The sequence below is a fragment of the Microcebus murinus genome, chromosome 3 (genome assembly GCF_040939455.1).
Source record: "Microcebus murinus isolate Inina chromosome 3, M.murinus_Inina_mat1.0, whole genome shotgun sequence".
Lineage (NCBI taxonomy): Eukaryota > Metazoa > Chordata > Mammalia > Primates > Cheirogaleidae > Microcebus > Microcebus murinus.
Window position 1 is genome coordinate 6,770,884 of NC_134106.1, and position 24,987 is coordinate 6,795,870.

Genomic DNA, 24,987 nt, shown 5'->3' on the forward strand with positions numbered 1-24,987 from the left:
CCATTAAATGGAATTGGTCATGCAGAAGGGCTGGCTTCTTTTGTCCTCCTTCACTTGGGCCAGGTGTTTTTTTTTTGTTTTTTTTTTTTGAGACAGAGTCTCGCTTTGTTGTCCAGGCTAGAGTGAGTGCCGTGGCATCAGCCTAGCTCACAGCAACCTCAAATTCCTGGGCTCAAGCGATCCTTCTGCCTCAGCCTCCCGAGTAGCTGGGACTACAGGCATGTGCCACCATGCCCGGCTAATTTTTTATATACATATCAGTTGGCCAATTAATTTCTTTCTATTTATAGTAGAGACGGGGTCTCGCTCTTGCTCAGGCTGGTTTTGAACTCCTGACCTTGAGCAATCCGCCCACCTCGGCCTCCCAGAGAGCTAGGATTACAGGCGTGAGCCACCGTGCCCAGCCAGGGCCAGGTGTTTTTAAACAGGTTAGAAAGGCTATTCTTATTGGGTCACCTAGAAGTCACCTAGGGGATGCTGAAATAGCACTAAATTAGCAGGTTCAATTTTATGTTAAATAGATTATATTCCTCTTCTTTACAAATGTTAAAATTGTGTATGATAGCTTAGTTTCAGATTTGCTTGCATGCATTACTTTCTTCTAGAAGGACCTGGTCTCACAAAAGAATAGGGCAGAGTAATTTCTTCCTTAACTTCCAGTATAGGGTCTGATTCTGTCAAAAAGAAGAATTTCCTTTATCTTGTTCATAAGACCTGCAAGTAGTTCCTATTAATATGCTTGGCATGAATGCTATTAGCGGTGTTGTCACGTGATTTCACCACTATTTTGTGCAGGATTTTTTCCTCCCCAAATCAATAGACATATTTCTTGGTTGTGCAGTTTAGTCTTTTGACAGGTTTATTTTTAGTCCTTCACAGAGATTCCACACAGGTGAGCAGTATTTCTTCGTTCTCCTTCCATTGCAGTGCTCCCAGCAATGTTGAGATCTGGGTTTGCTCTGAATTTCTCGTGCTGGTGTACTGCCCTTGAGAGGGCATGGGAACTGGCACCAGTCTCGCCTGGGAGGAGCTGCTGTGTGCCCTGTTTGTCCAGAGGCCGAGTGGTGTGTGAACTCTCTGTGGAAAATGAGATTATTTCTCCCATTTTGGGGTCTGCTTATTTCAGAGTCAGTTGTCAGTTCAGTAACAGAGTGCTTAAGCATATTATTGATTGCTCAGATGAAGATAGTTAGGTTTTTTTGTTTGTTTTGTTTTGTTTTTTGCAGAGTTTAAAAAAATCAGTGCCAGACACTCGTGCCCCTGGATTGGAATACTTAATGTTTCGGTGACAGTACTCCCCTGCGTCTGCAGATTTAGTCCAATCCCCACCACAATCCCAGCTGCTTTTTTGCAGAAACTGACAAGCTGATTCTAAAATTCACATGGAAATGTGAGGGACCCAGAGTAGCCAACGCAATCTTGAAAAAGAGCAAAGTTGGAAGACTCATTACTTCCCCATTTCAGAACTTACCGTGTAGTTATAATAATGAAGACAGTGTAGTCCTGGCATTAGAAAAGGCTTATAGATCAAAGAAATAGAATTGAGAGTCCAGAAATAAACCTTTACATTTAGGGACAAATTCTTTTTAACAAGGGTGCTGAGACCATGGGGAAAGGTAGATGCCTGATGGATGGCATTTTTGAGTCCCTGGATGTGAATCTTATGTTCTTGTTTTGGTGTTGCAAGAAAAAATTTCTCTAATGTATATTTTTAAAAGCCCAAACATTCAGGCTTAAGTTTCCTTTATGTACTGCTTTTTAATAAACTTGGACCTGGACAGGATTAAACACAAATTTCTGTTCATTTTTTAGGACTCCCAACTTCGCCAGAGTACAGCTTACAGCTTGCATCAGCCTCAGGGAAACAAAGAACATGGGACAGAGCGGAACGGCAACCTCTACAAGAAAAGCGATGGGTACACGAAATGGTCTTACTAGAGTTGAAATGTACATTCATTGTCTCCTGTGTCCAAAATGTCTAAACTTTTATTATTTTTCCCATTTATCCACAAGGATCCGAAAAGTGTGGCAGAAAAGGAAATGTTCAGTTAAAAATGGTTTTCTGACCATATCCCATGGTACCGTAAGTATTCTCTTTTACTCCATGGTGTCTGCTTATGGTTAAATGAAGTTGGTGTTGGAGGACTCAGTGCAGTTAGAACAAGAGTTGTTGTTACAGTATTAAGGGTGCGTTTTAAAGAATTTGTTAGAAAAGCGTGTTTGCATTCTTTCTCGAGTCAGTACACCTGCATTCTGTTTATGCTTCTCCAGTCAGGTGGAGCCTTGTTAACTTTCACTGCAGAGACAGGAGTCACTGATAAGCCAGCTTGTCTGTTTAGAATCTTGTGACTTCCAGAAACCACAAAACAACAATCTGCCCCCCCTGCTATCTTTGTTTCTGGAAATCGAACTTCTCACTTGGAAGATTTCTACTTTTCCATTAAGGGAAAAACATTTAAATGGTCAGGGCTTTGGGAATCAGAAATCCAGGAGAAAAGAAGATTTCAGGAATTTTATTATAGAAAGCTCACATACTGTGCCCAATCTTAAGGCCTCTTTCTTCCTGTTTACAGGACCCCACAAGAGAAAAACAGAGCCCTATATATTGAGCTTATGGAAGACACAGGATAAAGTTCCTTACCAACCCAGCTTTCAGAGACCAGGAACAGACACAGACCTCACACACCCCATGTTCTTTACACAGTGACATTAGGCATGTTATCACCTCTCTTCGTGTGGCCGGAGCTGGTGAAAACCACATAGACTGGCAGACAGTTTGGGAAACATCTCAAGGCTGAGTTGGTTGCCGTTTTGTTGGTAGTGAGAATGTTGGTGGTGGTTTGCATTTCTGTCCCCCAGGTGGAGGCCTAGTGGCATGTGCACACCAGCAGCCTGGGTCACATTAGTGGATGGTAGTGATTGTTGTGCCGCCTCCTGTCCCTCTGGTCCCCTGGTGAAGGCAGAGCTGGGCAGGAGCACAGATGGGCTTTAGGCTCCTATAGAAACGTCTTCACTCCACATGGGGTCCAGAGAAACAGCCCTGTGGTACTTAGGAGTAGAGAAATAGAGTAAAACCCCACTTGAAGGATGTCACAGAAATAAGGATTATGTTCCCCTGGGGGTCCATTCATTTTTGCTGATTTCATTATGGGGAAGGAGAGAGACTCAAACTCGCAATACAGCAATTGTAGTCTGTGGGGACCTCTTGGTGACCTCTGGCCTAGGAGAGTAAACATGTCTTTTGACTGGACACATAAAGGCCATTTTCTTTTTCCCAAAATCCAGCTGTCACTGGTTGTATGATCACCACCTTACTCCTTGGACTAGACAATTTGGATCTTAATGTGACATTCCTTCCATATGAATATATGCATGAGTGTGGAGGCATCATTTCTAGACTAATGGAAGCGAATTTATTCAGCCATCACTGGTTTTTAAAATTAAGAATGTTGGACTGGATGAGGCTGGGTTCCCTTCTTGATCAAAATACCTGTGACTCTGTCTGTGGTTTACTTTCAAATTGGTGTCAGCTCAGTTGTTTGTTTTAACTCAGATTGATTGCCTCTGCGTAGAAATGGTCATAGATTAAGACTGAGTTTTAGTACATGCTCTTACAACTCAAGTCAGGTGGCATGTTTGCTTCCTTGAGAATTCTCCTAGACCCAGGACCTCAGTTTAAGCCATGAGTTGGCTCTCCCTCCACGCCAGATGAAAATGAGCCTGGTGGCCTTTGCTGACAGCATAAACTTCACTTTGAGTCACTTCCATGTGACTTCTTGGAGCCCAGAAGACATGGAGGCTTAGTTTTCTTTATGTTGTGATGGATTGCCCCAGTTTTTAGCAGATAGTACAGTTATAACAAGCATCACTAGGATGCTGACAGCTCAGCTGTTGCACAGCGTGCATATTTATTAATGAGTGCTTTGTGTTTCAAGGGGAAGCCCTCCTCAGGGAATCTCTGATTCTGGGTGCCTCTTCATGCGTTGGCAGCTGTTGCCTGCCATAGCTGCAGGCGTGGCGGGGGTGTCTGTCCTCATCCCTACCCCACTACCTTCCAGGAAAGTAATAGGTTAGTTTTCCAGCCCTCTGTTCACTTGCTGAGTATTTCTTTTCTTGCCTTTCCTTATTTGCCGTTCTGTTCGCTCTGGAAGTCAGACTTCTGAAGAATCCTCATATTACTGCATCTGCAGAGTGTTTGCACGAGGTGGTGTGAATTAAGCAGGACTGAGAAAGAGGGCGGCAAAATGCCTTTTTTGTTTGGTTTGGTTTAGTTTTGATTTGACTGCTTGTGTAGCTTACCTGCTTAGCCAGCAGCTCCTCAGTATTCCAGTTTACCATCAGAGAAAGGCAAATTTCCAAAGACTTGGCTGAGTAAATGGGACTCTAAGAGCAGTGTGTGGTGCATAGCTGAGAAGTGGGTCTTTAGGAAGTGAAAGCACACAGGGTGCATTTGCACTGTTAGGAAAACCCTCCACGGGAAGCTGGTAATCTTTGTGAGATGAAATTGGTGTATTCTGTATTTGAGCAGAAGGATGAGGATAACATCCGGGATGGATTCAGTGAAAGCCCAGCTGATATTCCCTGTTCCCCAAGCCTAATTGTGTTTTCTGGCACTGGGAAGGAATCATCCTTGGGATGAAAGAGCTCTAATTAGTATCTTCTTTGCCAAATTCACAGCATTGCCATGCCACCAGGGCTGGGGACTCTGTTATACTGGAAGAAATGTCCACTGGCTCTTACACAACCTAAAATTTTTAAAAATGATCATCAGCCATGCAGATAGAATATAACTTTTTTTTTTTTTTTCTTACTCGTACCACCTCTATGGAAAGAATATAACTTTTAACAGCCTGAAAAATTGGGAAAAAATAGAATGGCATGATTAAATGGTAGAATCACAAATGATCCATGCCTTTGTCGTGAATGCTAAGGCTATTGAATCTTTTTTCCCCCACTTCTTTCTGAGTTTTCTTTTTACTAAATCAGAACTTCTCAATTAAGAATTTCTCAATTAAGTTCTCAAGGAATACTGGTATCTTGTGACTTAGATAAAACTATTCTATAGTTGAATTAAACGATGGTACTTTTTCTAAATTGCATCAAGGAATTTAATGGATAAAATTTTCTCTTATAAATTTTCCTTACAGCTTTGCTGTTAACTAGTACTTAATCTGAAAGGACAAATAGCAAACAATTATTAATGTGAAACTTAGAACAGCTGATACTTCTTAAGATCAGCTTATATGTTTTGTGGACCCATTCTTGTGGTTGTCATTTTTTAATATGGAGCCACATCTGTGCCTTTATAATTATTCCTATTTCAAATAAAGACACTTATTTTTCTATATTTTGTGGTATTTATGTCCTGTGAGGTGAGAAATCTCCTTTGACGGTAGTTATCTCAGTGGAGAACAAACAGCTTTTCCCAGACCTCAAGGAAAAAGGAGGACTGCAAGGTGGAGGTGGGAGGGAGAATGGGTAGTGATGATTTGCAGTGAGAGTCCTTGCTGCTCCTGAAGATAGGTCCAGGTAGCGACCACCAGCCCTGGATACCCACGTCAAGGACAGGGAGGGTGGCAGTTCAGCGCTCGAGCTCTGGAGCTGGGCTGGCTTGCTCCAACACTGGCTCCCCTGCCCCCATGCTGTGTGACCCTGTCAAATTATGTAGTCGTCGGGCTAAATGGTTCTTACCTCAAAAGGCACTTAGGAAAATTAAATGAATTAATTCATGAGAATGTTTAGAACAGTGCGTGCCTCATATAAGTATTTAGTAATAATAGCTAAGTAAATGTAGCTATTTTATTAAAAATCATTATGTTGTTCATGAAAGTGCCTCTATAGTTATCAAAGTGCACAAACCCCTTTTAATGTTTCTGTATCTAAGACTCTGTGGACTCCACAGTTTTGAAGTGGCCATAAAAATTGCACATATACAGTTTTGTGTCATCACAGGAAGGAACAGACTCCATGCATGGTTTGGGCTCCCACTTGTCACTATAGAAATAGATCATATGGTGCATTGGTTCCTGCACGAGCCAGGTAAAGTTCCAAAACTGGCGGTGCTTTTATTTGGAACTGTCCACTTTGGCAAGGTTAGGCAGAGCTTGGAGTCTTCTAATACTGATTTTTGATGATCCAGGAATTCTATTAGATCCGTTGTACTATGGAGAATATTTAGTGACTTCTGTGTAGGAGATGAGATCAATACATCCACCAACTGGAGAGTCCAGTATAATGCTGTTTATCCAATTTCTGCTTATCCAAACTTGTGTTTATCAAACCTAAATTCTTCACACTGCAAGGATAGGTCCAGTTTTAATGGAGACTCCCTTTCATTCTCACCCCAAATCTGTGGATTCAGTGAGAGAGCATGCTGGGTCTGTAAACGTGTTTGGGTCTCACAGGTCTGTCCAGGTATTGATGCATATGTGTGGGTGTCTGGATTCCACATCTAAGCTTTTTATCCTGAAGTAACTGGTAGCCACGGGGGGGGGGGGGGCCACAGGAACAATGGAAGTTTAAGACATTCTTACTTGATCTTTTCCTTCAGTACCTTGGTAGGTAGGTAAGATAAGCCCATTCATAACTAGTGATTTCTCCTAAGACTTCCAAGACACATTTTGCCATTCAGAATTTTTGTTTCTAAAATTAGCACCTTACCCTCTGCCATTTGCTTTTTTGGAACTAAGTATGATTTTTTTTTTTAACGTGATGAAATAGACATTTTTGGCATACCTCTGACAAAAGTGTGTTGTGAGCTCTTGTTTTTTGCCATTGTGTGTTGGAGGTTACTTATATGAATGAAGTGTGTTTTGTTAAAATGCAAGTGACAGAGATGGTTGGCATTTAGGAATGTGACTCTATTATCTGTCATCACTTCAGACAGTAGGGAAAACTGTTTCTCTGCCATTTCTGTGCTGTGAGATTACTTTCCCTGGAAGTGAGGTTTACACTCAGAAAAACACTGTTAACAATCACCAGAAATCGAGCCGGGTGCCCAGGTTACCTGGCAAGCCCTCTGTGTCATTAGGAGGAGTCAGAACTGAATGTTTAGGGCTTTAGCAATGGATTATGTTGATCTTCGGGAGTCCACTGCCAGTGGCCTCGAAGCTGGTGCTGCTGGTCCCCAGTCTGGGTTTGTGCAGGCCTCCGAGTGTGCCCTTACAGGTTGCCGGGGTTCAAGGACTCTGCAGTGCGCCTCTGCTGTGCTTTCCTGCATAAAGTCTGCATTTTGAAAGCTGTCTTTGCCAACTAGTAAAAAGCCTGCTCTTGCTGTATTTTCAAGAGGAATGATACTGTATGATTTTCCAGTCCTGCTCACTCATCCTTTTTTGTTTGTTTTTAAACAGGCTAACCGGCCTCCAGCGAAGCTCAACTTGTTAACCTGCCAGGTGAAGACCAACCCCGAAGAGAAGAAGTGTTTTGACCTTATTTCACGTAAGAGTCTTTCTGAGTGCTGCGCCACAGAGAAATTATTTTAAACCCTCTTCTGGGGCATGAGCCCCATTTCAAACACTGCATTTTAAAGAATTGGCTTTTGAGGAGAAATGCCCCCTTTTCAAGGGGCATACACGCTCTGCGCTCCCACTGTAACTGTTTGCTTGCCAGCCTATCCTGGTGAGGTTGGACTTTGAGGACTGGCCCTGCCCGCTGTGGGCTCTGTAAACCTGGAGACCTGCTCTCAGCTCTCTGAGCCTCAGCTTCCCTATTTGTAAACAAGGATATTATACAAGATAAGTCCCCAAGCCTAAAATTCCTTCACTTTAAAACAAATTTTTAAAAAGGACAGTTCTATTGTCAAAAACTTGCATAATTTGATTGGTGTTAGAGATGCTATGAAACTAAAATGATGAAGTCATCAGTAGACCCCTTGAAACTTCATTTTTTGAAATTGTTTTGTCTTCCCGCATAATTACTCTTTCTGTATACTTTTCTTTTTTGTGGCATCCACAAAAGAATCACCACGAAACTATCTATTGTGGCGAAGGTTTATTAGCACCCCCTCATAAAAAGAAAAGTCCTTGTGCTGCCTAAAAGAAAATACGATAAACCTTTTGTCCTTGGTAGTTCTTTGTGGCAATGTTACCATTTGAAGGAAGAAAGGGCCAGTTTTCCCTTTGAAGAGGAAATCACTAGCGATTTGGGTACAAGAGTTACCTTTGCAGAGGAAAACACTAGATTGTACCTTATAGGCGGGTGGTGCTGTCCCTACTTGCCTCAGTACCCCTGAGCAGGAGATGGCTGCTTTTCCACATGTCATTGACTTATATTATTGAGGGCTAGGAAGTCATTTATCACGTGACTTCATGTTCCACGTCCACTTTGCCCAGGGTGGTATCCTCCCCACATTTCCCCTTTGCACACGCTCTGTGTCATGCTGAAGGGAGGGCTGAAGACCATGATGTGTGGAGAGGCATTGTGTGGTTATTGTTCATTCTGTCCTTCAGACTCTAGACTGAATTGTAAAATAATAATTAACTTTATCCTGCTTCAAATGCCCATCCCTACGTAGCTTAGTATGGTCCACAGATTCAGTTATATTTTCTCATCAAACTTGCCCTCCTTTCAAACAAGATGTTATAAAATGCTGAGTATTGGCCATGGTTTAAAATGTGATCACAGGCCTATAGTCCTAGCTGAGGCAGGAGGATTGCTTAGGCCCAGGAATTCAAGTCCAGCCTCAACCACACAGTGCGACCCTGTCTCTAAAATAAATAGTTGTGATCGCTGCCAGGTTATCTGCCTCCAGATAGCCACAAAAGCCTGAGTTACAGGGAGAAAATTTGGTGGTGTAATCTGATGTCCACCAGTGGCTAGGGAAGACCCAGAGGGTGTTAGGCCTTTATGTTTTCTGAAATAGTAACCCACGTGTTACTCTAATAGTAAAAGCGCCCTTTGGTAATCGATTAGCACATAATAGTGAACTGAGATTGGCTGAGCCTTGGCCGCAGGTGGAGGTGGGGGAAAGGACTTCTTCCCTCAGCTGCTCCTGGGGCCTCTGACTCTCCCTGTGGAGAGATTGCGGCCAGATACCAAATGGCAGAAGCATTTACTCCCAGGTATTCCCCAGCCTATGCGTTTTTAACAACATGTCTGGTACCAGGGAGGATCGATAGTGGGTACGTGTGCATAAATCCCTTCCAGACAATAATCACTGCATCTCTCATACGTGTGGGAAGGTGGTCCCGTGTAAATCCGGCTACACACAAGTGCTGTGACAAACTGCCATTTGCCAAGATCCTGCTGGTGATTTTGCTGCATCCTGACACATAATAAATACCTACAGGAACGACTTTGAGCCTGTGATACCCAGAAGGGCTCATCAAGCCCTGTTAGAGTTACTGTCTTGAATTTGCCAGAGTCCATTGTCATCTTTGAGAAAAGCTCTCCTCTCTCCTCCCTCCCTGCTTGTCCTCCTGTGGGTAAAATGCATCCCAGTCCTGCAGATTCTTTGTCCTCTGCTAGTTTTCAAGAGGTGCTACTCCCCAGGAGCATCTGCAGAGAAAGCACTTTGTGTGCTGCTGTGTGGGTTCAGGTGGTCGTGAGATACTTGAAACATTGCATAACAGTGGAAGCCCGGGTTTGGTGGGCATCCTGGGAGCATGAGGGATGTGGGGGTAGGACCCAATCCTGCCTGACTCAGCAGAGGCTGTTTCTGCCCCTCTCAAATTCATCTTCTACTTCCTGCCAGGCTAGCAGGGTGAGTGTCCCCAAGATACCTTTGAGCTTTCAAGATACAGGGTGGCTGGGCACAGGCAGCAAGGATGCTAGTTCAGGCATGGTTCTAGTAGGCACCTGATGAGTCGTCCCCACCTCCTCCTCCTCTCCTGATCAAGCTGTCTTGGAATCTGCCCAGAGAACCCAGGGGAGGAATAGACTGGCTGGCTGGCCTCAGTTATTTCCTGCAAGATCATCCTTTATCATCCTTTACCCTAAACAGGGACTTTGTTTTGTTTATGCCTGATCAAGTTGTAAACAGGCACTTGCTTCTCAAAAAGGGTATTTCTGTGGCAGGGACTGCCCTCCTGGGAGCTTGTCCAGTGACTTGCCCTTAGACTGACCCCACCCTTTGAAAATCCAAGTCCTGAGCCGTTATTGTTGAATCACACAGGCACCCTGGCTGGGTTGGAAGGAGCAGAACTGTGAGGAGGTCCAGGGCAGTCCTCTGAGTAGGATGGGGCCCAGAGGGAATCAGTGACACTAGGCCCACACAGCAGGTTAATGGCTTGTTGGAGTCAGATTTTCACAGGGGTATGCTTCCAATTCTCCAGTTTTCACACATTAGAATACAGAATTCACCAAAGGAAATGGGCCCCCCCTTATCTCCTCAATTTCCTGCCTGAGCTGTGCCTGGCCTGGCTGTGCAGTGGCTCAGACACAGGGCACTGGCATGAGTGCCTCCATGACCATCTGGGGCTCCCCCCCCCCCAGTGGGGCCTGGATTGTGGATCCCTCCCCCGTCCCCTGCCGCCCCCCTGCAAGATGAGGCTGTTCACGTCAGGTCAGTCCTTGGAAGCCGGACAGAATGGCCTTGCCCCTCCCTTCCTTCAGCCTGGTTCAGCCACTTACATTGGAATCACAAAGTCAAGTTCATTTTGCTGGACTTGAATATTTCTCTTCAACCTTGTTCCTCTCCTCAGTAACAAATAGGATAGAGAAAGTGTTGCTCTGTTTCTGCAGGCATGTAAAAAAAAAAGGCGGGAGGGGTCGGTGGCTTGGCCAGGAGTCAGGAAACCTGAATCCTCTGCCACTGGCTGCCCTTGGTTTCGCCACCGTAACCTCTCTGAGCTTCAGCCTAGTCTGGTCAGCTCACCAAGAGTTGGTCTAATAACCAAAGTGCCCTCAGGAGTAAAAACCACTTCTGAAGGTGGTGTGTTTGCTGACTTTAGGGGCACAGATGTTTGCTTTGTTTCACTAAGAAACACCACGCTGCCATCTGCAGAAGCTGAATCTCCTGCCCTTTTTTGCCCTTCTTAAAATTTTCTTTTCTTTTCTATTTTGTTTTTGGACTGATTATAGATAGAGAATTTCCATATCTCTCATCCAGCTTCCCCTAATGTCTTAGGAGTTATCCAGTAGTACATGGTGAATGTTAACTACCATGGTTATCAAAACCAGGAAATTAACACTGGTTTGATGCTATTAACTAAAAATTGTGCTCAGATTTTACCAGTTTCCCACTAATGTCTGTTTTCTGCTCCAGGATTCTATCTATGACCCCATATCACATTTAGTCTTTATTTTATCCTGGTCTCCTTCCCTCTCTATCAGCTCTGTTGCCTTCCCTGGTCTTTATGATGCTTTTTGAAGAGTATTGATCTTTCTTTGATCAAATGTCCCTTGATTTGGATTTCTCTGGCTTCTCTTCCCCCATGATTGGACTGAGGTTATGCGTTTTTGGCAAGAACAGCACAGAAATTAGTCTCTCTCTCTGTCTCCCTCTTTCTTTTTCCTCTCTTTCACACACACACACACACACACACACACACACACACACACACACAAACACACGGGTCAGCAGCCTGGCAAAACACTTGTAAAACATTGCTGATGCCAGCTGTATGTGAGTGTAGGATTTTATATCCAACTATTATTTAACACAATCCTCTTGCCTTAGCTGTATTTGTAATACAGGACTCCCAGAGCATGTTATTCTTAGGCTTCCTCATGCTAATTGTTGCTAGGAAAGCCAGAAAACTTCTGAGATATTCTCTTTAGGAAAGGCTTTTATTATTCAAAGGTCTTTAACAATTACTTTTTGGGGGCCAACTCTATAGTGCATTTTAAATATAAAGCTTTTGAGAAGATAGTGGTGGTTTTCATGTAATAGCTGCCCAGGAAGCTGCATCTTTTTAGACTTGAAGGGTGGAATAGGACGAGTTTATTAATTTGCATTACAAAGCCACTATTACCAAGTGAGGGCAGACCTTTGAAGGATGTGAGAAAGTGCTTAATTTTATACAAATCATTAATTTCCTAGCAGAGAGCTAAGATTATTCTTGAGATTAATTAGAAACTGCTTTGTTTTGGAATTGTGTATGGATTAATGTCTGGGCTCACAATTGACGAAATTCCTCTTGCTACGCAGATGACAGGACTTACCACTTTCAAGCAGAAGATGAACAGGAATGTCATATGTAAGTTACCTGGAGGTGGGACTTGGGCTGCACTCAGCCATTGTTCTTGGGATTGAACACAGTGTCGCTCTTGTTTTTCTAGATGGATGTCTGTATTGCAAAACAGCAAAGAAGAAGCTTTAAACAATGCATTTAAGGGGGATGACAATACTGGAGAAAATAACATAGTCCAAGAACTGACAAAGGAAATCATCTCGGAAGTCCAGAAGATGACAGGCAATGACGTGTGCTGTGACTGTGGAGCTCCAGGTGACCAGGGGCCTCCCCTCTACCCCAGGCTCTAGGACAGTTAAATCCCATTCCGATTCACAGAATCCATTCATTGATTTTTCACTTTCATTTCAAACACGAAATTAAGTGCAGCTCAGCCTGAGTTCATCCCATTACACAAATGCTTAATGAACTGTGTGCAGACCACAGCGGGGAGAGGGGTGGGAAGATGTTTGCCTGTCAGGCCCCAGAGCAGGACTGAGTATAGATGGCCTGATGCGGCTGAAAAGATTTAAGTGCTTTATGAGAAATGAAAACTGAAGGGCACAGTAAGGGTCAAATTAAGGTCATCCTGCCATCCCACCAGCTCTGAAAAGTGGCATCTGTATGGGCTTCTGTGCCCGGGATTTGCTCCATTCTCTCTTTGTCCTACTTTTTAGAACTTCTGAAGTAACTTTACACTACTGTCTACTTCTGTGACCTTGGACGAGCCACTTACTTTGATAAACATGAGTTTTCCTATCTGTAAAGTAAAGGCACAGGTCCCTTCTAGCAGTCACATTCTGTGAAATGAGATGTTTATTTTTACATCTGGGTAAAGCATATTAGGGGCTTCATTTTTAATGGATGTGTAGTGTCACTGTTGATTTTAACAACTAGTGTTTTAATAGATTAAGGAGTTGACTTATTCTAATTAAGATGGGATGGTGTTAGGGGCCAGGGAAACTACTTTTCTGAACATTTGTAAAATGAGAAAAATTAGGGCTTGGCTACAGCAGTCGGTTACCTTTTCATTCCTCTAACTCTATGACAATTTTTATAAAAATACAAACACAACCAAAATAGAGTGGACAGTTGAGAAGTGTCATCAGGTTCCTGTTATCCTGAAAGCTATATTTGGTCTTAGATCCATTAAAAAAATACATTTTTGACAGTAGATAGGTAGATAGGGAGTAATAAGTAGTGAATCATGCTCTTTCTTGAGAAAGGTTAAAGACAGTGCAGGACTTGGATTTTTAAACACTTTCATAAAGGACTTGAAGCTACATAATTTGTTGTTTTATGCTAAGGCAATTCGGGTGATGTAAAAATACAATATAAAGTCACCTAAATGTATGCACATAATCCCCTAAAAGCATAATAGATATAGTATAGCAGTCCTAGGCAAGTGCAAATACAGATGCCCCAGAAGATTTTCTAGCATGGGTAAAGTTTTTTATAAATAGGACATTTTTTAAATAGCTCCACGATTACCTGGTGACCAAGGTTGTGAAAATTGACCTGCTGTGAAATTCTAAGGACTACAGTCAATTCTGAAGAGTTGTACTTGTGGGCTGTGATAATGTACTCAAGTAAATTCAGCATTCATCTGTCAAGCATTCCGGGGGTTCCTACTGTGTGCTGAGCACATAGTGGGATACTTCAGTGAGTAAGTAAACATGCTGAGGGGAATGTGTGGCTTTGAACTCAGTTAAACACAGGGCTGAAGTCTGCTCTGCACTCAGTCATGACCTTGAGTCTGAGTGTGGCAAAGCTGCCTTGGCTGTATAGTGAGATAAACATCCCTGTCCTGGTCATCTCATGGGGCCCTTGTATGCATTAAAGGAAACAGCATACAAAAGTGCTCTGTGATTTCTGGAGCTCTTACAATGCGAACTGTATTATTGCTGCTACCAAAGTGCTGAGCACAGCATATCCTAAGCACCTACTGTATGTTCTCTATTATTATTATGGCATGTATAGACAGCCTGTTCCTTTATAGTACTAGACTTTGGTTGGTCTCATGTTTTTCTCTTGCTGCATGCTACCCATGTGAGCAGGTTGGTGATGGGTGTGGTCTGTATTCAGCACCTGCCTTGAGGAGCCCAGGGTCACTAGGGTGTGGTATCCTATTTACTTTTGCAAACATAGTACCTGTCACTTAAGTGAATGGAAGGATGGGGAGATGGAGGCAGAGGGACAAGGAGGGGAACAGACTTGTGTATATGCAGATCGTGTGTAAATTGTTAATAATTACTGGTGAATGAAGGTTCCAGCTCTGTTAAGGATCAGAAAATGCTCATGCTCAAAACTCACATTCTGTGGCTATCCAGGAAGAGTTCTGGTCCTAACCCTCTTACTGCAAGCTCAAATTTGCCCCATTTCCTTCCGCAGATCCTACGTGGCTTTCTACCAACCTGGGCATTCTGACCTGCATCGAGTGTTCCGGAATCCACCGAGAGCTAGGGGTTCATTACTCCAGGATGCAGTCCCTGACCTTAGATGTATTGGGAACATCTGAGCTGCTGGTAATTTTTAAATCCTTGCTTTTGCGTTGGGAATAAATGAACTAGAAGCTAAGTTTTTATCTTGGCATTCTAATCCATTTTGGTTTCTTGAAATTCCAGTGGGTTGCCAGATGGGTTTGGGTAATTAGCAATGCAGTGATAATTCCTGATTGTCAGCTACTAGTAGTTAGGGGCATTTCTTGTTGCAAAATTTTATTCTTAAGTGAATAAAGGAAAGTGAAATCAAAAAAGAGTGTTGAAGGCCGGGCGTGGTGGCTCACGCCTGTAATCCTAGCACTCTGGGAGGCCGAGGCAGGTGGATTGCTGGAGGTCAGGAGTTCGAAACCAGCCTGAGCGAGACCCTGTCTCTACTAAAAATAGAAAGAAATTAATTGACCAACTAAAAATATATATACAAAAAATTAGCCGGGCATGTGGTCCCAGCTACTTGGGAGGCTGAGGCAGGAGGATCGCATGAGCCCAGGAGATTGAGGTTGCTGTGAGCTAGGCTGACGCCATGGCACTCACTCTAGCCTGGGCAACAAAGTGAGACTCTGTCTCAAAAACAAAACAAAACAAACAAACAAAAAGAGTGTTGAGACTGGTGTAAGATTCTGCTAGAATGGAATAGGGTGGTAGCATAGTCCAGTCCACCTCATCCATTAGACATATCAGAATGCAAAGCCTAAAGACAGCAAAGGATTCTGTCTCTCTAAGTTGCCAGCCCATTCCCAACAAGGCTGTGGTCACTGCCTGCCTCATCCCCCTTGGACACTCCCCTGCCCCACAGTGTCTCCCTCGAGAGAGATGCTGGTCTTTGTTTTTACTGCCTTTGTTCCTAAAAATGACTTACCATTCTCGATTCAGTGTTTACATGTAAGCCATGGGATGGAGAGAGGGATGCAGAGGTGGAAACATTTTCTCTGAAGTAGCTTTCAGAGTAGAGAGCCTGTGGCCCCACAAGGTACATAGACTTAGGATGTGCTTTTGGCCACCTAAGACATGAGATTTTTTTTTTTTGAGACAGAGTCTCGCTTTGTTGTCTAGGCTAGAGTGAGTGCCGTGGCGTCAGCCTAGCTCACAGCAACCTCAAACTCCTGGGCTCGAGCGATCCTTCTGCCTCAGCCTCCCGAGTAGCTGGGACTACAGGCATGTGCCACCATGCCCGGCTAATTTTTTATATACATATCAGTTGGCCAATTAATTTCTTTCTATTTATAGTAGAGACAGGGTCTCGCTCTTGCTCAGGCTGGTTTCGAACTCCTGACCTTGAGCAATCCGCCTGCCTCGGCCTCCCAGAGAAGCTAGGATTACAGGCGTGAGCCACCGTGCCCGGCCAAGACATGAGATTTAAGGACTGTTTCCAAAGTCCATAATTGCTGGCTAGAAAGCAGTGCTTGAAATTCTTCCTTGAGGGCAGTTGGGTGTTGACAATAAATAGTAAGTGGATATTGATTACCATTGATTTTAACGTTGAATTTAAAAGTTATATCTAGAGGATTTAACGTCAAGAGCAATAGTCTTGACAGAAAGTCAATTATCAAGGCCCATATTCTTCTCAGGGTGCCATCAATCTTATTGATGATGTCTCTGGGTGCAGTGTGTCTGAATTGCTAACATACTTTGAACTCTTTTATCAAATTCTTCCAGTCTTTCCAAGAAATTCCTTTATGGCCTCAAAAGACAGAGTTGGGAGAAACTAGACTAGATCCTGGCAGCCCAGTTAGTAACATTCCTAGTTACTTAAAACTAAGCTAGACTTAGCAAGACCCAAGCATGCATTCTTGGTTACATACTATAATTATTGTTAGTGTAATAATGCATATGACTGACATCTTAAAGGTGTGTACCTGTGCATGCGGTTTCTCTTGGGTAACTGATGGCGGTGTAACTTTGAGATTATCACAGTATATTTTTAAAGAAACAATTACTTCTCAGTAAACATTGGTGAACTAGGGCATTTGCTACTTTTACTGATTTTCTTAAAACAATGGGAAACGTCGGATGATTCATGATGAAATAATAATTGCTTATTTTATACTAGGCACTTTGCAAACCACTTTCTCTATGTATTAGTTCATTTGACCTTCACAAAAACCGGATGACCTTGGTATGTTATCCCTACTTTACAAAGGAAGAAACTGAGGCTTAGACTATTTTAATATGCACAGGGGTATGTGGCTATTATTGTGATAGATCTGTGGCGAGTCCCCCTTTAATCTGATTCCAGACTACACATTCCTAACCTTTAGGAGCCTGGGACATGAATTGGCCTTTCTGGCGTGTTGTGTTTCCATGTGGTAAACACTTGAACATCACTACTGTCCCTGCTAGTTGCATACCCCCCACTAATGTTTAACAGCCACCTCTGGGGCACAAAGAACCCTGGTTTGCAGCCTCTTCTCATGGTATAAATACTCCTACCACAGTAAACTTCAAGCTACGTGTATGAATTACTGAATGTATGTAAAGTTAGACAGAGATGTTTGATTATACGCCATTGTGTAGTTCACCATACAAATACAATGGACACAAATAACTTTAAGAACATACATAGGTAATAGTAAAATAATAAGGAAGTGATGAGTTTTGAATATCTGATACCTTAGTTTTTAATATAATTTATTTAGCTATGAGTTTATATACTGTAATTTTTAATAGCAGCCGTGTTTAATAGTTGGCTCGTGAAATTCCTGAAATTTTAACAGTTGGCTCTCATGAGCTGGTAGAAGCCTGACCCCACCCCTCCATCTGTTAGGACTGCTTAAATGTGCCTCAGGAATTTAACTAATGATCTTCACGAGACTCTATTGCCTACTAAAGAGGAAAACACCAAAGAAAGTTGAAAGGAATGTTTTTCCATCTTGATGAAACAGTGAAGTGACTTCTAATCCCTGGTTCAGATCTCAGTTTCTGTTTTCCAGAGCTTCTGTCTATAAAGTTTGGCCAACTCTCAACCATGATGAGAAATCGGGCATTTCCTGCTTTATTAATACCTGCAGATATTTTCTAAATCTCATCTGTCATAGTTACAGTCTCTCTCATCTCAAACTTTTCTCCTCCGTGGCTATTAGAAAAGCAAAAGGAGAGAAAGCGCCGTGGTGTGTTGTGTGGGATTTATCCTCCCCTCACCATACCCTGCTCTGGCTGGTCCTCTGGTGGCCCACAGGAGGTGGACATCTCCCCAGTCTTGTGAGCTGTCCGTGTGACATCGTGTCTGAAACCTTATTCCTCAGCCCTTCAGTTAGGCAATAGGTGGAGAGAGTCAGGTATTAGTATTCATCTGTAAAGCATAGAAGTTTCAAGCCTTTTTAAAGCCACTTGGGTTGCATTATTTTGCTTAGACAATCATATGCCTGAACAGAGGATTTGCTAAGTCTTGACACACACACACCTCCCCCCCCCCCCAGTATTTAGAATTATGTCTGGCACATAGTAGGAACTATTAACTGTTAGCTATCATTATTATCTTCTTCTTCAAGATGATTTTATCAAAAATGATCACATGCCCTAACGTGTGATTCCGCAGAGAGACCGCATAGGGCCTGTGCTGGTTGTCTGCTTCGCTGCTGAACCTTTCTGATCCATAGAGCTGTGTGCAGTTTCAAAGCCTTTGGTTGACTTGTTCATCAAAGTATGTTTTCTCGTGCAGCAAATGTTGATGAGACCTCTGGTACCCTGTGAAAAGAGATTGGTGGGTGCAGTCTGGACGAGTTGTCTCACAGGGGTCGGATCTCTCATCTTTTGGGTAAATAGCAAGGACAGCCCGTGCCTCAGGGAGCTTTTTTTTAAAAAAATTATTTACTGTTTTTTTGTTATATATATTATAGTATATGTGATGTTTTGGTATATTTATATACATTGTAGAATGATTAAATCAAGTTAGTTAATATATTGATCACCTCACATGCCTATTTTTTATGATGAGAACACTTAAAATCTGTCAGCAGTTTTTAATAATACAATACATCATTGTTAACTATAGTTACCATGTTGTACATTAGCTGAGATTTTGTATCCTTTGACCAACATCTCCCTCCTGCCCCTGCTGCCCCCACTGGGTTACCATCATTCTACTCTCTGCCTCTATGGGTTCGACTTTTTAATATTTCATATGTAAGTGAGATCATGTAGTATTTTTCTTTCTGTGCCTGGCTTATTTCATTTAACATAACATCCTGTAGTTTCATCATATTGCTGCAAATGACAGGATTTCCTTCTTTTTAAATGTCAAATGGTATTCCACTGTGTATATATATCACTTTTTCTTATCCATTCATTCATTAAGGGGCACTTTGGTTAATTCCCTCCCTGTCTTGGCTATTGTGAATAATGCTGCATTGACCAAGGGGGTATAGATATGTCTTCAACAAAATGATTTGAAATCTTTTGGGTAAATACCCAGAATTGGGATTGCTAATTTGTGTGGTAGTTCTATTGTTAGTTGTTTTTTTTTGTTTGTTTGTTTTTTGTTTTTTGAGACAGAGTCTCACTTTGGTGCCTGGGCTAAAGTGCCGTGGCGTCAGCCTAGCTCACAGCAACCTCCAACTCCTGGGCTCAAGCAATCCTCCTGCCTCAGCCTCCCAAGTAACTGGGACCTACAGGCATGTACCACCATGCCCGGCTAATTTTTCCTATATATTTTTAGTTGTCCAATTAATTTCTTTCTATTTTTAGTAGAGACAGGGTCTCGCTCTGGCTCAGGCTGGTCTCAAACTCCTAACCTTGAGCAATCTGCCCACCTCGGCCTCCCAGAGTGCTAGGATTACAGGCTTGAGCCACCTGTGCCTGGCCTAGTGTTAGTTTTTTTAAGCAGTCCCATACCGTTTTCTATAATGGCTGTCCTAATTTACATTCCTTCCAACAGTGTGCAAGGGTTCCCTTTTCTCCATATGCTAGCCAACACTTTTGTCTTTTTCATAAAAGCCATTCTAACACTTGTGAGATGGTACCTCACTCTGGTTTTAATTTTAATTTCCCTGATAATTAGTTATGTTGAACATTTTCTCATATACCTGTTGGCCATTTGTATGTCTTCTTTTGAGAATTGTCTGTTCAGGTTCTTTGGCCATTTTTAAATTGGGTTGTTTTCTTACTATTGAGTTGTTTGGATTTCTTTTTTTTTTTTTTTACTATAGAGCATTTTTAATGGAGAAGTATATAGTGGATTTCTTATACATTTTGGATGTTAACCCCTTATTAGAGTATAGATTTGCAAATATTTTTTTCCATTACACAGTTTATCTCTGTTGATTTTCTTTGATTTGTAGAAGCTTTTTAGTTTGGTGCAATTCCATGTGTCTATTTTTGCTTTTGTTGTCTGTGAGGAAAGGGTTTTTTAATGGCCTGAAAGAGTCAGTCAGCAGGTATGTGAGCAGGACCTGGTTTGACTGTGTTTTCACTTTCTCTTGGCATTGAGTCCCTAAATAGACACATGCTCACCCCATAAATGTCACTCCAGTCCTTCCATATGGCCTCACCATGTTCATCATGATAAGAGTCTTTTGCTTAATTCTGTAAATTATTTTATGGCCTCAGGTTTGCAAATAGTCTCACCAGATGACATGGTGTTTGTTTCACCATTTCCTTTTTAATTTGTTTTTGTTTCAAAGCACATGTGTTTTCCATGTTAATTGAATGGATTTCAGCAGCATCCATGAAGGTGGCTGGTTAGTAATCTTTTTGTCCCTTTACTTGTTTTTAGAGTCACTTCTTAGTCAATGGAATGGAACTTGAGAAATTGAAGTTTTAAGTTGATCAGTTCTGGGGAGTCATGCCATCTTTACTTTTTTGGCACACACTGGCTTGATATCCTTAGATTTTAAAGCAAACCTGTTTTTAGAAAACCTTCTGGTAAGCACAGATTCTGAAGGGAGAAATTTCTACCTTAATATAAAAGATAAATGATTTCAGCATTGATATTTCAGGTCATAATGACAAACAGTATCATTGGCACTAGGATACTACCATCATATGATACATTTCAATATCCTAAGTGAAATTAATAAAGGATATCTTGATATTCTGAAATTGAATTGAATTTTACCTTAGCAAATATTTACTGACTCAGCTCTCTGTTTCTTGACTTTCTCCTGTTTCAGTTCTCATGAGGCTGGTAATAAGCTGTCATGTATTAAAGCAGGTCAGCCCACTGCCAGGTCTGAAGGAGAGTGTGTAGAGAGGAAAGCCCCACAAAGACCAAGAACTTACTTACAACTCATAACTGTTGCTTCACCTGAGCCACGCAGGATGCTAAAAGTAATTGTTTAAGGCAACAAGAAATTAACTAAAACTATCATTTGTAGAATAACTGTTGGGCTCCAGGCATTGTCGAAGGTGCTCTGTGTACAATATATCTAACCTAAATAAGAACTCCATTTTAGAAATGAGGCCAAAGAAGGTTTTTTTTTTTTTTTTGAGACAGAGTCTCGCTTTGTTGCCCAGGCTAGAGTGAGTGCCGTGGCATCAGCCTAGCTCACAGCAACCTCAAACTCCTGGGCTCAAGCGATCCTGCTGCCTCAGCCTCCCGAGTAGCTGGGACTACAGGCATGCGCCACCATGCCCGGCTAATTTTTTATATACATATCAGTTGGCCAATTAATTTCTTTCTATTTATAGTAGAGACGGGGTCTCGCTCTTGTTCAGGCTGGTTTTGAACTCCTGACCTTGAGCAATCCGCCCGCCTCGGCCTCCCAGAGAGCTAGGATTACAGGCGTGAGCCACCGCGCCCGGCCTTTTTTTTTTTTTTTTCCCAATATATTTTTTTTTCCTTTTATTCCCTTTCCTCTTTTTTTTTTTTTTTTTTTTGAGACAGAGTCTCACTTTGTTGTCCAGGCTAGAGTGAGTGCCGTGGCGTCAGCCTAGCTCACAGCAACCTCAAACTCCTGGGCTCCAGCGATCCTCCTGCCTCAGCCTCCCGAGTAGCTGGGACTACAGGCATGCGCCACCATGCTCGGCTAATTTTTTTTTTTATATATATATCAGTTGGCCAATTAATTTCTTTCTATTTATAGTAGAGACAGGGTCTCGCTCTTGCTCAGGCTGGTTTCGAACTCCTGACCTTGAGCAATCCGCCCGCCTCGGCCTCCCAGAAAGCTAGGATTACAGGCGTGAGCCACCGCGCCCTGCCTTGGCCAAAGAAGTTAAGAAGCTTGCCCAGTGTGACTGAGCCAGGGTTTACACTCCAGACTGTTGGACTCCAGGCCTGTGTCCTATTCTTTTTTGAAAATCATGGCTCTGAGCTTTTTTAAACCACAAATCCTAGTAGAAAAAATTGAGCACCAAAAAATATATATATAAACTTACAATTATACCTATACTTACTAAGAATATTATATACTTTGTAAGATATATCAAAAATAGAAATTTTAAAGGCTCAGATAAAAACATAATATGTAAACTTCTTTCCTGCACCCCAGAGGATCCTTTTGGCCAAGCCACTTCACCTGTCTGGACCTGTATCCATCTGCATATCGAAGGTGTTCCAGGTTCTCTAAGCCTTTCACCCTTCTGGGATTGGAGGGGCCCAGTGAATAACAACCCATTTCCCTGCACACATTTGGAACCAGTTGAGAGATAGATAAGTTAAGCAAATAGAGATCTGATTCAGATCTATTGTTGGCAGAGGCTGAGTTGGTTGCCATGGTTCACAAGGTGGGTGACAGTATGCTGGCCTGCTGACCCACCCAGACCAGGCAGCATGACTCACCTGCCCCAGAAAGCCAGCATGGAGGAGGAGCTGACCATGGGATTGTCTCATAGGCGGGATGCTAAGGGCAGCAGTCAGAGAAGTCTTGTTGTTCTCATGTGCTCATTCCTCTGCTGGGTGAGTCAGATTAGAGAAAGGAGAAGAAAGTCCCTGTGGGAGCATGAAAAAGGGAACAGGAGGTTTACTCCAACCCACCCCAAACTCTAAAAACAATTTCTAGGTAAAACCTAAGGCCTCTTTGTGGCTCAGTGGGCCCTGCCTAGGTAGGTGCTAAAGGTGTGCAAAGTGTGCGATTCCGTGTCTCTGTCTCAGGTGCTGCCCTCAGGAATGGAGACTGGCCCATGCAGAATGACTCTCCCTCATGGCGAGTGCTGAGGAGAGAAGTTCTCCTGACCAAGGGACTGCTCTTATCTGGACCTGACATCTCTGTCCTTGTAATGCTCGGGGCAAACTTCTTTTCCAGCTCTCGTTGCATTGTGTTTCTGTCTTATTAATTTATCCCTGCCTCATCAGACTGAGCTGCTGAAGAGCAGGCTCACGCCCCATGCACAGACGAGGGGCTCAGGTTACATTCACAAGGTGGCAGGAAGGGTGAGGGACTGGGCTGCAGCCTTGCTGCCTTAGGTGCTGTGGCACTTAAACACTCCTGTCTCTCCTCCCACATCCAGTCTAGCTTGACTTCTGCCTCCTCACAACCCTCAAATTCCTTCTGGGTAACAGTGAAAGGCACAGGATGTGAGGGCACAGGTCGACACCCCATCTTCCGCCCCCTCGGCTTTTGCCCACCCAGCCTGCTGGGCACCACATTTTCTTGACATGACCCTACAGACTGTGTGCAAATGCTTTGCTTTTTTTGGTGGTTCTGAAGGGGTTCTCTGTGTGCTGAAATATAAACTGGAGCTTGGCGGAACCATGAGGCAGCACTTTTCTCTAGTGTTGGATGAGTGTGACGCATGGATATAGTGGCTCCCTGGACCAGCTGTCCCCTGGTAAACCTGCCAAGTCCAAGCAGAAGGGAAGCAGTTTTCTGATTCCTGGAGAATTCTCCACCCTCCCCGCCCCTATCTGCTTAGCACAGATGAGGAGGCACCAGGGTGGTCTCTGGCACATACAGGGTGCCACTTTGGCTTCTTCGGTCACTCTCACCTTCGGGAAAATGTTATGTTCCGGTAGGGACGGTGTCCACATTGTAAGATGGGGCATTTGAGCATGCCTAGCTATAAACCAGGAGCTCCAATATTGAGGTTCAGTCCTGGATCTGAGACCTATTGCCTAAGGAATTCTTCGCAGGGCCTTAGCTTCATGATACGTGGGTACTTGTCACTGTAAGTGGTGTGCCACCTGACCGTTAGCCTGTCCCTGGGAAAATTGCAATGCAGCATCGGAGTTTTTGCCTCCTGACAATGGTTTGAGGCCCCAGAGCCAGGACAGAGCAAGGGGAGATAGAGTTGGTTAGCATTTGGTGCTTTGGGCCATGTAGAAAGCTTTATTTACCTATCAAGGACCAGGTAAAATTAGAGAAGCTCATCATACAACTATTAAGCTACCCTACTAGTTTAAAAAATTTCTTCCACATCCTTCTCTATCCTAGCCCACTGTTTGCTATTATTTGCCACCAGGAAATTCCACCATATCTAACCCACATCCCTTTGGCTGTTCCTTTAGCCAGTTTCCCCAGGAGGGAGACCAGAGGCAGCTGCAGTGCCCCCCACCCCAGCATCTCTGTTAACCCTTTGTCTGCATAATTAATTGAGAGTAGAAACATCAGAAGTGTCACTACTCCCAAACACATCATTTTCAACATGGAAATTAAAATAGCTATTCCCTCAAAGTGCTGGACTCAGGGCTCCCTTCTAGTGTTGTTTTATTAAACATTTAAGGATGTGACCAGGAAACTGACCTTGGGTGTAGGAAATGGGTTGAACAAATCCCTGCTCTTCAGGAGATCCTAGTCATTCATTCATTCATTCATTCTAAAGAATGCTAGTTGCTGCATTGTCAAAGTATCGTAATATAAACCATGATCTTTATATCTGCCACAGGTTGAGTATTCCTTATGTGAAATGCTGTATTCCTTGTCTGAAATCCTGAGACCAAACGTGCTTCAGATTTGAGATTTTTTGGGTTTTGGAATATTTGCATTGTGCTTTACACTTAAGGTGACAAAAATCTGAAATGCTCATTGGAGCATCATGTCTGTGTTCAAAAGTTTCAGATTTTGGATTTTCAGATTAGAGATGCTCAACGTGTGTATATAAAGGACAATGCCTGTATTCAGTATGTGTTCAGTTAGAGTGTGTTAATTTAATATTTAAATGTCACAAGATTGATTGGCAAGCAATGATTGGAGCTGACACACTACATTTTTAGTGCTTCAGTTTACTGAGTGTTTCCACCTAAATTGTCCCATTTATCATTATTGCAGCCTGCGGTAGGTGTCATCCCATTTATTGATGAAAATTCTGACACTTGGGTAAACTGACTTGCCCGTGCTCACACGGTGGTAATAGAACCATGATTTGAACCAGAGTCTTGGCTTCCTGGCCCAGTGGCTAGAGCCACCTGGTAGGTGGCATAGATAAAGGTCGTTTGGGACATGTGAAACAGATCCACTCCATGTGGAACACGGGTTTTTGGGAGGTGTAGGGGTAAGGATAGAAACCCA

The 24,987-nt window shown here is 43.0% G+C and overlaps 1 protein-coding gene across 2 annotated transcripts in view; it reads left to right on the forward strand.

The window, feature by feature from the left end:
• ASAP2 (ArfGAP with SH3 domain, ankyrin repeat and PH domain 2) overlaps positions 1–24,987 on the forward strand; it is a 179,906-nt gene that overhangs the window by 121,636 nt on the left and 33,283 nt on the right. For both annotated transcript variants that reach the window (XM_012785687.2, XM_012785690.2), the window contains exons 10-15: positions 1,813–1,916; positions 2,014–2,083; positions 7,350–7,437; positions 12,089–12,137; positions 12,220–12,386; positions 14,502–14,635. In XM_012785687.2, coding sequence (XP_012641141.2) covers positions 1,813–1,916; positions 2,014–2,083; positions 7,350–7,437; positions 12,089–12,137; positions 12,220–12,386; positions 14,502–14,635 — 612 coding nt within the window. The remainder of the gene's footprint in view (positions 1–1,812; positions 1,917–2,013; positions 2,084–7,349; positions 7,438–12,088; positions 12,138–12,219; positions 12,387–14,501; positions 14,636–24,987) is intronic.